Consider the following 12,601-nt stretch of genomic DNA (forward strand, 5'->3'; position numbering starts at 1 on the left):
CCCGGAAGGTGCAAAATCCTCTGCACCTTCGGGGGCCAGGCCGGCACTGGAGTGGTTGGCGCCGTGCCAACCGACGCCAAAGGACCTACGCTGGCCGGCGCGGGTTGGCGCATGTGCAGGAGTGCCAGCGTTTTCCCAGAACCGCTGGCATGATTCCTGCGCATGCGCAGGGGGTTTCTTCTCCGCGCCGGCCATAGCGGAGCTTTACAGCGGCCAGTGCAGAGGGAAAGAGTGCCTCCACGGCACAGGCCACCCGCAGAGCCAGGACCCACCGGTAAGAACCTTGTGTAATTTACGCCGGCAGGACTGGCCGAAAATTCAGCTGAGCAGAGAATTGCCGGGGGGGGGGGGGGGGGGGGGGGGGGGGCTGCCAACGGCCCCCGAACGGCGCGATTCCCGCCCCCTGAGAATTTGGCAGCTGGTGTCGGGGCGGCATTCACGCCGCCCTCCGGCGTGTCTCCGGCCCAGCAGGGGGTTGGAGAATCCCGCCTCTTATTTCCAAAAGGAGGTATAAAAATGAAAAAGAAAAAATTGATAAGCAAAGAAATGCTTATATTAAAAAAAGTCTGGTATTTGACTTGTACAGTTGTTACTTTTGGTGCCATTTCAGTTATCCTTTTTTGATTATAGGTTATTATAGGTTAGTAAAACTAGTTTATAATCACTGTACCTCCTTCTGAAGTCCCTACATCATAGATACCTGTCTTCAGCCAACTTGCTTCACTCCACATATCAACCATTATTAATGTGAAGCTTAGGGGCAGCACGGTGGCACAGTGGTTAGCATTGCTGCCTACAGCGCTGAGGACCCGGGTTCGAATCCTGGTCCTGGGTCACTGTCCGTGTGGAGTTTGCACATTCTCCCAGTGTCTGCGTGGGTTTCGCCCCAAGATGTGCAGGTTAGGTGAATTGGCCACGCTAAATTGCCTCTTAATTGGAAAAAATATTTGGGTACTCTAAATTTAAAAAAAAAATGTGAAGCTTTATAAAATGGCTATGTTTTAAATTTAACGTAAGGTGGAATACCCTGGAATGAAGTACAACTTCAGGGTGTGAAGTTCTGCTGTAGCCTGCCTGATGATAATCCCAGTGACTTGGTTGTAATGGGGCCGGGCCCATGTCAAAATATATTTAAAGTCCGCTATGAGGACCAACACTGAGATAGAAAGGAAGAAGCAGCTGCATTTACTATGTGCAGACATACAGTCCAAACTAACAATTTGTGGTAAGCAGACCACAAAAATTGCTGCTTTGTCAAACAGAAGAAAATGGTTCCTGGGCTAATCACCAAGCAGGCTGTGGGAACCCATGTTCCAGAAAACAAGGACTGTGAAAAGTTACACAAAAGGGAATCTTACAAGGGGGATCTTGTTTTGCGATCCTTGGTCATTGAGATATTAAAATATATTGCTCTCTACAGGGATCGTAACACAAGAAACAGTTGAAGGCAATGGATAGAACAAAGACAATATGGGTCATGTCAACATTCGAGCATCAGTCCTGAAAACTTATGCTCCAGAACTAGCCACACCACTAATCAAGCTATTCCAGTACAGCTACAACACGAGCCTCTATCTGACAATGTAGAAAATTGCCTACACATCTCCTGTCCATAAAAAGGACAAATCAAGTCTGACCATTACTGCTCCATCAGCCTACTCTCAATTGTCAGCAAAGGGATGGGAGATGCCTTTGACAGTACTATCACGCAGCACTTACACAGCCAGAAGCTGCTTAATATTCAATTTGGGTTCCATCAGGGCCACATGGCTCCTGACCACATTACAACCTTGGTCCAAAGAGCTGAATTCAGGAGGTGAGGTAGGAATAAGTGCCTGTGACATAAAGGCAACATTTGACCGTGTGTGGCATCAAGGAGGCATAGCAAAACTAAGTCATTGGGACTTGGGCAGAGAACTCTCCACTGATTGGAGTCATACCCAGCACTAAGAAAGATGGCTGTCCTTGTTGGAGAGTAATCACCTCAATGCCAGGACATTGTAGCTGGAGCTCCACAGGGGCAGCACGGTAGCATTGTGGATAGCACAATCGCTTCACAGCTCCAGGGTCCCAGGTTCGATTCCGGCTTGGGTCACTGTCTGTGCGGAGTCTGCACGTCCTCTCCATGTGTGCGTGGGTTTCCTCCGGGTGCTCCGGTTTCCTCCCACAGTCCAAAGATGTGTAGGTTAGGTAGATTGGCCAGGATAAATTGCCCTTAGTGTCCAAAATTGCCCTTAGTGTTGGGTGGGGTTACTGGGTTATGGGGATAGGGTGGAGATGTTGACCTTGGGTAGGGTGCTTTTTCCAGGAGCCGGTGCAGACTCGATGGGCCGAATGACCTCCTTCTGCACTGTAAATTCTATGTAAATTCTATGTAATCTATAGTGTTCTAGGCCCAAACACCTTCAGCTGCTTCATCAATGATTTTTACATCATAACAAGGTCAGAAGAAGGGATGCTTGCTGATGATTACACCATGCACTACTCTTCAGATACTGAAGCAGTCCATGCCCAATATGCAATAAGACCTGGACAATATTCAGGTTTTAGCTGTGAAACAGCAAAGTAACATGCGCACGACTTAGGTGCCTGGCAATCACAATATCCAACATGACAGAAGCCAACCATTTTCCTTAAAATTCAATAGTGTTATCATTGCTGATTCCGCCACCATCAACATGTTAGAGGGGTTACCACTTACAAGAAATGCAACTGGATCAGCTGTGTAGACACTTTGGCTACAAGAGAAAATCAGATGCTGGGAATTGACAAGGCATAAATCAGAGGTTTGATCAAATACTCTCACATTCAGGAAGCTCAACACCATTCAGGAAAAAGCAATCTGCTTCACTGACACTCGATCCACAACTTTAAACGTTGACTCCCTCTACCACTGGTGCAAAGTAGCATGCATCATATACAAGATGCACTGCAGCAGCTCAGCAAGCTTCTTGGGGCAGTATCTGCCAAGCCCTGGACCTCCACCACCTAGAAGGACAAGGACAGCAGACTCATGGGAACAACTCCACCTGCAAGTTTCCCTCCAAACCACACACCATCTGTACTTGGAATTGTATCATTATTCCTTATTATCACTAGATGAAAACTCTTGTCACTTCCTTTCTGACAGCACTACTGGTGTACCTACACCTGAGAGGCTTCAGTGGTTTAAGGTGACTCACCACCATTTTCTTAAGGGCAATTAGGGATGGATAATAAAAGCTAGCCTTGCCGGCACTGCTCTCATCGCATGAAAATATTTTAAACTTTTTTAAAATTCCGGCTTTATATTAGTGTTTTATTACTTCTAAAATGTACTATTTAGTTTACAGAATTATGACACTAATATATTTTTTCAACCTCACGGAATAAATCATTATAAATACAGCTTATACAAATAAAATTGCATTGACTGAGCATCCTAACCTGGTGTCTTTCAATTTAATTTCCATTGCTCAGTCAGAAGACCTTGTGATTCAACCCCACTCCAGGGTTTGACCATATAATCTCAGATTACTTTGCACTGCAGTACTGAGGAGGCCCGTTCCTTCAGAAAAGACGTTCATGTGAACACAAATTCCAATGGCATTATTCAAAGTTGAGCAGTGAACTCTCATGGTGCTCATGTCGATGTCCCTCCCTCAACCAATACCACCAAACAAAAAAAATAATTAATTGGGGTTGAATCCTATTTTTGGAGCATTGCAATGTATTTCCAACAGCGCCTTCCCTCAGTGCATTTCAAAGAAATTCACTGAATTTTAGATGCCTCATAGAGACATTACAAGGCACAAAGTAATTCTAAATGCTTTTTTAAAAAGAAGTACATTTCAGTTACCATGAAAATAGCCAAATGTTTCAAAGTTAATCATCATGTTTTGGTTGATGAAACATATGTGGTCAATCAGATCCATTTGTAGACACTACTTAGCACAGTTGGCAAATGGAAATGAGGATTATTTTGAATTTATCTCAATAAGTGTAAAAAGTGACTTTTCTAAAAGCATTGTTGCACCTGAAACAACAAGAATGAATAATTTAAATCCCTGAAACTTTCCACATAAGAGCAGATCAAGCATGCTACTGGCATTTTCACTTCAGATTTGTTTAGTCTTTAGTCAGTTTGCTTCATCTACATTTCTAACAACTGCTTCAGACAGTTTTCAACCGCGTAGACAAGTACAGTGCATTTTCTTTTATCTTAATCTATCAATATCTTTCTACAAGAAATGTATGACTCAAGGGAGAATTATCTACCAAGTAAAAATGATCAAGTATTCAAAACTGTCAGCATCTGAAAGTGAAGTCACTTGATGGGAGGCCCCTTTTTAAAATAAAGGTAAAAGGATTTGAATTGAGTAGAAATAAAAATATTTTTGATCTTACTTATTCTGATGGCATATATCGTAATTGGTAAGCTCTATCAATATTTTTCAATCAGCAAAATAATATATTAAATGGTAAAATAGATGTTACATTGTTTCATTTCATACAGTATAAAAATCAGCGAATATCTGTGGAGAGAACAGGGAAACGTTTTTAAAAATAAATTTAGAGTATCCAATTTTATCTTTTCCAATTAAGGGGCAATTTAGTGTGGCCAATCCACCTAACCTGCACATCTTTGGGTTGTGGGGGTGAAACCCACGCAGACACTGGGAGAATGTGCAAACTCCAGACAAACAGTGACCCAGGGTCGGGATAGAGCCCGGGTCCTCAGCACCGTAGGCAGCAGTGCTAACCTCTGTGCCACCGTGCTGCCTTTGAGAACAGCTAAGTTAACGTTTCATGGTTAAACACCTGATATGAATTTATTCATTTTCTCCAAAGGGAGTGACCGGCCTGCTGTTTTCAGCATATGTTTGGTTTTGCTCAAGATATCTATTGCCTGCAGTTTCATTTAACTTTTACAAGTAGGACTCAGGAGATCATGTCTTACGGATTGAATTTTTCAGGGAGGTGACTAGGTGTGTAGATGAAGATAGTGCAGTTGATGTAGTCCATATTGACTTCAGTAAAGCTTTTGACAAGGTCTCACATGGGAGACTAGTCAAGAAGGTAAGAGCCCTTCATGGATCCAGGACAATTTGGCAAATTGGATCCAAAATTGGCTTAGTGGCAGGAGGGTCATGGTCAAAGGTTGTTTATCTTACTGGAAGCCTGTGTCCAGTGGTGCTCAACAGGGATCGGTCCCGAGTCCCTTGCTGCTTGTAGTGTACATTAATGATCTGGATGTAAATGTGGGAGGTATGATCAATAAGTTCGCAGATGACGCAAAAATAGTGGGGAGGAAATCCTTAGATTACAGGACAATATAGATGGGCTGGTTAGATGGGCAGGACAGTGGCAAATGGAATTTAACCTCGAAAAGCAGTGCAAGGTAGCACAGTTTCACAATGCCGGGGCCTGGGTTCGATTCCTGGCTTTGGTCACTGTCTGCAGATTACACTAAAATGAGTGGTAAAGCGAAAAGTGCAGAGGATACTGGAAGTCTGCAGAGGGATTTGGATAGGTTAAGTGAATGGGCTAGGGTCTGGCAGATGGAATACAATGTTGACAAATGTGAGGTTATCCATTTTGGTAGGAATAACAGCAAACGGGATTATTATTTAAACAATAAAATATTAAAGCATGCTGCTGTGCAGAGAGACCTGGGTGTGCTCGTGCATGAGTCACAGAAAGTTGGTTTACAGGTGCAACAGGTGATTAAGAAGGCAAATGGAATTTTGTCCTTCATTGCTAGAGGGATGGAGTTTAAGACTAGGGAGGTTATGCTGCAATTGTATAAGGTGTTAGTGAGGCCACACCTGGAGTATTGTGTTCAGTTTTGGTCTCCTTACCTGAGAAAGGACGTACTGGCGCTGGAGGGTGTGCAGAGGAGATTCACTAGGTTAATCCCAGATCTGAAGGGGTTGGATTACGAGGAGAGGTTGAGTAGACTCGGACTGTACTCGTTGGAATTTAGAAGGATGAGGGGGGATCTTATCGAAACATTTAAAATTATGAAGGGAATAGATAGGATAGATGCGGGCAGGTTGTTTCCACTGGCGGGTGAAAGCTGAACTAGGGGGCATAGCCTCAAAATAAGGGGAAGTAGATTTAGGACTGAGTTTAGGAGGAGGGTTGTGAATCTATGGAATTCCTTGCCCAGTGAAGCAGTTGAGGCTCCTTCATTAAATGTTTTTAAGGTAAAGATAGATAGTTTTTTGAAGAAAAAAGGGATTAAGGGTTATGGTGTTCGGGCCGGAAAGTGGAGCTGAGTCCACAAAAGATCAGCCATGATCTCATTGAATGGCGGAGCAGGCTCGAGGGGCCAGATGGTCTACTCCTGCTCCTAGTTCTTATGTGCTTATGTCTGTGTGGGTTTCCTCCAGGTGCTCTGGTTTCCTCCCACAAGTCCCAAAAGACATGCTGTTAGGTGATTTGGACATTCTGAATTCTCCCTCAGTGTACCTGAACAGGTGCCGGAGTATGGCGCCTAGGGGCGTTTCACAGTAAATTGATTGCATTGTTAATGTAAGCCTACTTGTGGCAATAATAAAGATTATGATTAAAGTGTGAGGTAATGCGTTTTGGGAGGACTAATAAGGCAAGAGTATATGAGGGCAGCATGGTAGCACAGTGGTTAGCACAATTGCTTCATAGCTCCAGGGTCCCAGGATCGATTCCCGGCTTGGGTCACTGGCTGTGTGGAGTCTGCACCTTCTCCCCGTGTTTGCGTGGGTGTCCTCCGGGTGCTCCGGCTTCCTCCCACAGTCCAAAGATGTGCAGGTTAGGTGGATTGGTCACGCTAAATTGCCCTGAGTGTCCAAAAAGGTTAAGTGGGGTTGCTGGGTTGCGGGGACAGGGTGGAGGCATGTGCTTGAGTAAGGTGCTCTCTCCAAGGGCTGGTGCAGACTCGATGGGCCAAATGGCCTCCTTCTGCACTGTAAATTCTATGATTCTAATGAATGATAGGAATCCAGGAAGCACAGAGGATTAGAGGGACCATGGTGTGTATGCCTATAGATCCCTGAAGACAGCAGGACAGGTAGATAAGGTGGTTAAGGAGGCATATTGAAAATACTTGCCTTTATTAGCCAAGACATAAAGAGTAGGGGAGTTACGATGAGACTGTATAAAACACTGGTTAGGCCACAACTGGGGTACATGTGCAGTTCTAGACGTCAGACTAGAGGAAGGATGTGATTGCACTAGAAAGGGTGCAGACGAGATTTATCAGGATGGTGCCTGGGCTGGAGCACTTCAGATATCAAGAGAGGCTGGGTAGGCTGAGGATATTTTCCTTGGAGCAGAGAAGGCTAAGGGGAGACCTGACTGAAGTGTATAAAATTATGAGGGGCAAAGATGGGGCAGAGGTGTCAATAACCGGGGGGGGGGGCATAGATTTAAGATAAGAGGCAGGAGGTTTAGAGGGCATGTAAAGAAAATTGTTTTCACCCAGGGACGGTTGGAATCTGGAACTCACAGCCTGAAAGGGTGAAAGAGACGGGAACCCTCACAACAGCTGAAGAAAATCAGCATGTCTGCATCGACTCTCACAAATCTCTACAGATGTGCCATAGAGAGCATCCTATCCGCATGCATTACAGCCTGGTATGGCAACTGCTCGGCCCAAGTTCGCAAGTTACTCGAGTGTGGTGAACTCAGCTCAATGCATCACACAAGCTTGCCATCTTCCCATTGATTCTGTCTACACCTCGCGCTGCCTCAGAAAGGCAGACAGCATTGTCAGAAACCCCTCACACCCAGGTTTTGCCCTCTTTCAGACCCTTCCATCAGGCAGAACATACAGAAGTCTGAAGAACCCCACATCCAGACAGCTTCTTCCCCACAGCTACTAGACTCCTCAAAGACTCTCCCTTGGACTGATCTGTTCCCTGTAAGAACACTATTCACAACGCCCTCTGCTGCTCTTGTTTGGCCTTGTTCCGCACTGTAACCAATCACTATTTGTTGATGCACCACTTTCAATGCACTCTGTCGATTATTCTTTTGTCCACTATGTATGTACTGTGTACATTCCCTTGACCGCAGAAAAATACTTTTCACTGTACTTAGGTACATATGACAATAAATATCACTCAATCAATCATTTAAGAAATATTTAGATGAGCACTTGAAATGCCATAGAATACAAGACGAAGTGCTGGAAAATGGGATTAGAGTAGATAGGTGATTGATCGCCAACGCGGACACAATGGTCCTGGGGGCCTCTTTCCATGCTGTAAATACTTCAGTGACTCTACGAGCAGGAGTACGCCATTCAGATAGATGCTAAGATACTGTTTACAGAAGCTGCTTTTACCAATTCGCTCCAGCCATTCATTTTAATCACCTCCATCTACTTTAGCTGAACTTGTGTACAGTACTAAGGTTTTCGGTTGTCAGGTTTCTTATATTTCCATTGCATTTGCTCAGTAACAGCACGCTCCACAAAAGGATTTATGGAATATTTATTAATTCATAGTCATCATCAGAGCCAAGAATTCAACCATGTTCAGGGACAATCAGGAACTGGTGCGGGACAAGTAGGCGGCATATAAATTACACAGAATATACAACACAAAACCAAGTCATTGGGCCCACCTGATCCAAGTGGATATTTAAGCTCAACAGAAGATTCCTGCCATTCCATTTCATCTAACCCCATCAGCATAACCTTCCATTCCTTTCGCCTTTGTGTTAATCTAGCTTCTCCTTAAATCAATTACCTTAACTATTCCTTGTGACCATGATTGCCAGATTTTAACTACTCTCTGAATAAACAGGTTTCCCCGTGTTAGATATACACAGAGCGACCACAAGGAAGTGATGATGAAAGCAACAAAAGTTTTAATCACATGGTAAACTACAATATTCAACTCCACTCCCCGTAGGGTCTCCCACCTCAACTCACATCAAGGTCGGGGTTTTTATGTCTGGTTGGTTACCCTTGTTAAGGGCCACAATTTCATCGGGGGTCACGGGGAACCTGACAGTTCACACCCCATGACTCTTGCGAGGGTTACAACGCCCTGAATCTTAAATACCTCCATTAGGTCAGGGGTAAAAGCAACCATTAGTGAGTCGTGGCAGTTTGAGTTCTGGTATTGTTCTTCTTTTGACCTGTTGAACATATTCTTGAATGTAGGTAGTAATACCTGTTCGAGCCTCTTGCCTGGTTCTGTACCCTGATCACCCGACCCCCTCCTGCAGCCTTCTTGGTCTTCCCTGGTTACGAGCTTCCTTACCCTTCCTCCTTATCCTGATCAACCCTGGTTCTGGATTCCAATCTCCCAGCAAAGTTTGCTCTGCCATCTTCCTCCAACTTCCTTGATTCCTGACTCTGATCTACCCTGCTCCCTGCTGTAGTCTGGCGCTTAAGATATTCCTGCCCAATAGCCTGCCAATGCTCAGAAAAATAGTATTCAGGACCTATGTTTTCCGTTGTTTTGGGTTACCAAACTCAAACCAGCCGTCCCGCTCTCTCCCAAACCTCCAAGTTAATATCCAGCAAAGTTACCAAATAATACATAACTTACACAAACAAAAATCAGAACTGGCATATTTCTGATTTGATCTGACAAACACATTCTTGGAATGTAGGCATCGATATCTGCTCTTGACCAGTTAGATCAATTAACTATAATTTAATTACCTTTGCTGATAAATGTAGTTCAACAGTTTCTAGTCCCACATAACGTTTAAAAACTTCCTAGGAAGAGATTTTTTCACGTCTGTTCATCTAAAATTTTCGCTTTAGATTTGTACACAGCAATTTTGCACTCTTGCATTGTAGAAAGCATCAAATGAGAAGAGGCTTTCTGCATTCTGCTAAAATAGGTCACAAACGAATTCTCAGAACTGCCTACCCAGACAAATCAGTTCCACAGTGACAATGTCCCAAATGATTTGAATTATTAATAAGGAATGTGTCCCCAACATGCCATGCTGCTTTTCTTTTTTCTTTTCAGCATATAAAAGAGAATGATACGAAGTTGCTACACCTTCTACTGTACAATCCCAATCTAAAGTTATCTCACACAACTTAAGAAATAAAATCTGTTATCTTGTTATTATTTGGATCACGTATTTTTTTCAACTAGAATAAAGAAAACCATTACCCTAAAAATCAACCCGATTCTGCCCAACAAAATTAAATTTGAGAGTTACTGGCTATCACGGTAATTAAATTCATGTCACAAATTTGCAAGAAAAATGGACTTGTATGTTTCCCATCTACACAATTCAATAGACAAACAGTGCAAACACTGCCTATTTGAAGCTGACATTCATTGGAATAAATTTTGGGGGCAAATATCAGTTTAATCACTACCAATTAAACCGATAATTTTTAACCATAGTTTGCTCAGGACTCACCTTTACAGCTAAGGTACTAGCTATTGAAATACTTTGTTCTAGTTACTGGTCAAAAACATTTGACAAAACATTCTTATACTGTCACAGTTGCATCTGAAAGTATTAGTGATCAAGCCTGAGTTTGTTGTTTATATATTTAGTGATCTCCATCTAAAATAATGAGTAATTATGTAAACATTCATAACAGAAACAAACTTCCATTACTGCAAAAGTTAGAAAAATATTACACACCATGCGTGAGGGTTCTACCTTCCATAACTTGGAAGTATAAGGATACAAGCAGATTTGATTAGGTAACCATTCAGTAGACTATAATTGATCTGCCATCAAATATTATTAAGCCACATCAAAGAGAGAAATCAAATCATTTATTCTAATCTACTTTATTGTAAAACAGCATGTGTAAAATGAAGGGGAGGGGATAATGAAATTATGTTTCCAACATACAGCAATTCTCTGTGGCACAATGCAAAGAAACCAGAGTCTGAAATTTATGCAAATTGTATTCATCTATCAAATATAACTAGGGCATTTACATTAAAAATGTTCTGTTTTACAGCAATGAAACATCAGTACGCATAAAGGTTTGTATGATATTTGTCTCGACTTTTTCTTAAGCAAAGAACTTCTAACCCGAGTTGATAAGTGGAAAGTAAAAACAACACATGCAAACACACACACAAGCAATAGATTGAGCTATAATTTCCTGTTGCATCTGTGGGTCATGATTTATTTTCCAAATACCAATCCCTCAATGTTCAGTAACGAACATTTGATGAACCTCATAAAAATGATCTATATATTGACACATGCTTCTATTCAATTTCACCTATAATGAATTGCCATTCCATCTAAAAAGCTATTTCTAAAGACTTTGAAATTTAGTTAAAAGATTCAATATAATATTATGGAACGGTAGTTTTACATTATAAAGAGTAACCTGAGAGATATTTCAAAATTGCCTTCGGTAAACATTAATAGCCAGAAGAAAGCTATGCCTTATTATGCTGTTAGAATAGTCCCAATAACTAATACAGTAATCTAAAATTTGCCACTGCATCATTAATTTAAAGTGACATAATTAGGAAGGGCAGGCAAACGGTTAAAGTTTGAAGATTAACATGAAGAATACTAATAAAATGTTTTCCGAAAGGGACTTAAATTATTTTAATCTGATTATAATTTAAAGAATGCCCATATGCAATTTTGAAAATCTTCCCCTATTCATTAATGCAATTAGTACAAAATGCAAAGTAAAGTGAACCAAAATTTAAAACAGAATATATCTTGTGAAATTTAATAATAAGGAAGCAAGTCAATAAAATCCATTGCTGTGCCTTTGTTCGTTTTAAACATAACTCAGTAATAAATAATAAAACATTAAAATTTAACCAAAATTACAAGTTAAATATTTTAATGTTGTCATTTAATACTTCCACTCTTACCAGAAAACTTCCAAAAGCAGAATTGAAGATAGCAGCTGCCTGGAAAACAAAATTGGATTTTTTGATTATTGCTTTTATCATTTGATACTGCTAAATGACATTTGTAGTATTTTAACTTGTCAAATAGAGCAAATGCTTATATCATACCAAAATTAACCCAGTAAACACAGATACAATACTGTAAACATATTATTTTTGACACTGACAATCAGACAGAAATAACCATAGGACAGGACAGTACTACGACACGAGCAATTACTGTATGCAACAAATTTCAAATCCTTCCAATGAAACCATTCCAGCAAAATAACAACTAATATTGAACATATGCCGCAAGTCTTAGAAAAGATGCAGAGACTAAACAAAACAAGTATGTGAACCTCACAGTCAAGGAATACACACTGTAATGACGACAACATGCCTTGCAGATCCATTGTGGTCCCTCGAATCCAGAGAGATGAAAGCTATGCCACCTCCACCGAGAAATTAAATAAAATGCAGCCAACATTCGCACTATTTATATGAAAAACATTATAAACAACAAAAGATGCCAAACGGTACAAGAAAGTTTAAATCCAGACAAATTCAAAGTCATATTTAAAAGACAAAGCCAAAGCTACACACTGCTTCAATAGAGGAATGATAAGACTGAATAGATAAAACGATCTCTAGCTCTAGAGTATTAGCTTTCTTATTCATAATTAATTCAAGAACATTGATAATTTCATTAGACTTTTCCAGACTTATCAATAAATGATTGCAATGGACCACAGCTCCACTGTGCCTTAAATATC

At 41.4% G+C, this 12,601-nt stretch overlaps 1 protein-coding gene across 5 annotated transcripts in view; it reads right to left on the reverse strand.

The window, feature by feature from the left end:
- Positions 1-12,601, reverse strand: part of slc10a7 (solute carrier family 10 member 7) — a 345,830-nt gene that overhangs the window by 210,456 nt on the left and 122,773 nt on the right. For all 5 annotated transcript variants that reach the window (XM_038791942.1, XM_038791943.1, XM_038791944.1 and 2 more), the window contains one exon: positions 11,808-11,846. In XM_038791942.1, coding sequence (XP_038647870.1) covers positions 11,808-11,846 — 39 coding nt within the window. The remainder of the gene's footprint in view (positions 1-11,807; positions 11,847-12,601) is intronic.

Source organism: Scyliorhinus canicula, chromosome 3, assembly GCF_902713615.1.
Source record: "Scyliorhinus canicula chromosome 3, sScyCan1.1, whole genome shotgun sequence".
Taxonomy (NCBI): domain Eukaryota; kingdom Metazoa; phylum Chordata; class Chondrichthyes; order Carcharhiniformes; family Scyliorhinidae; genus Scyliorhinus; species Scyliorhinus canicula.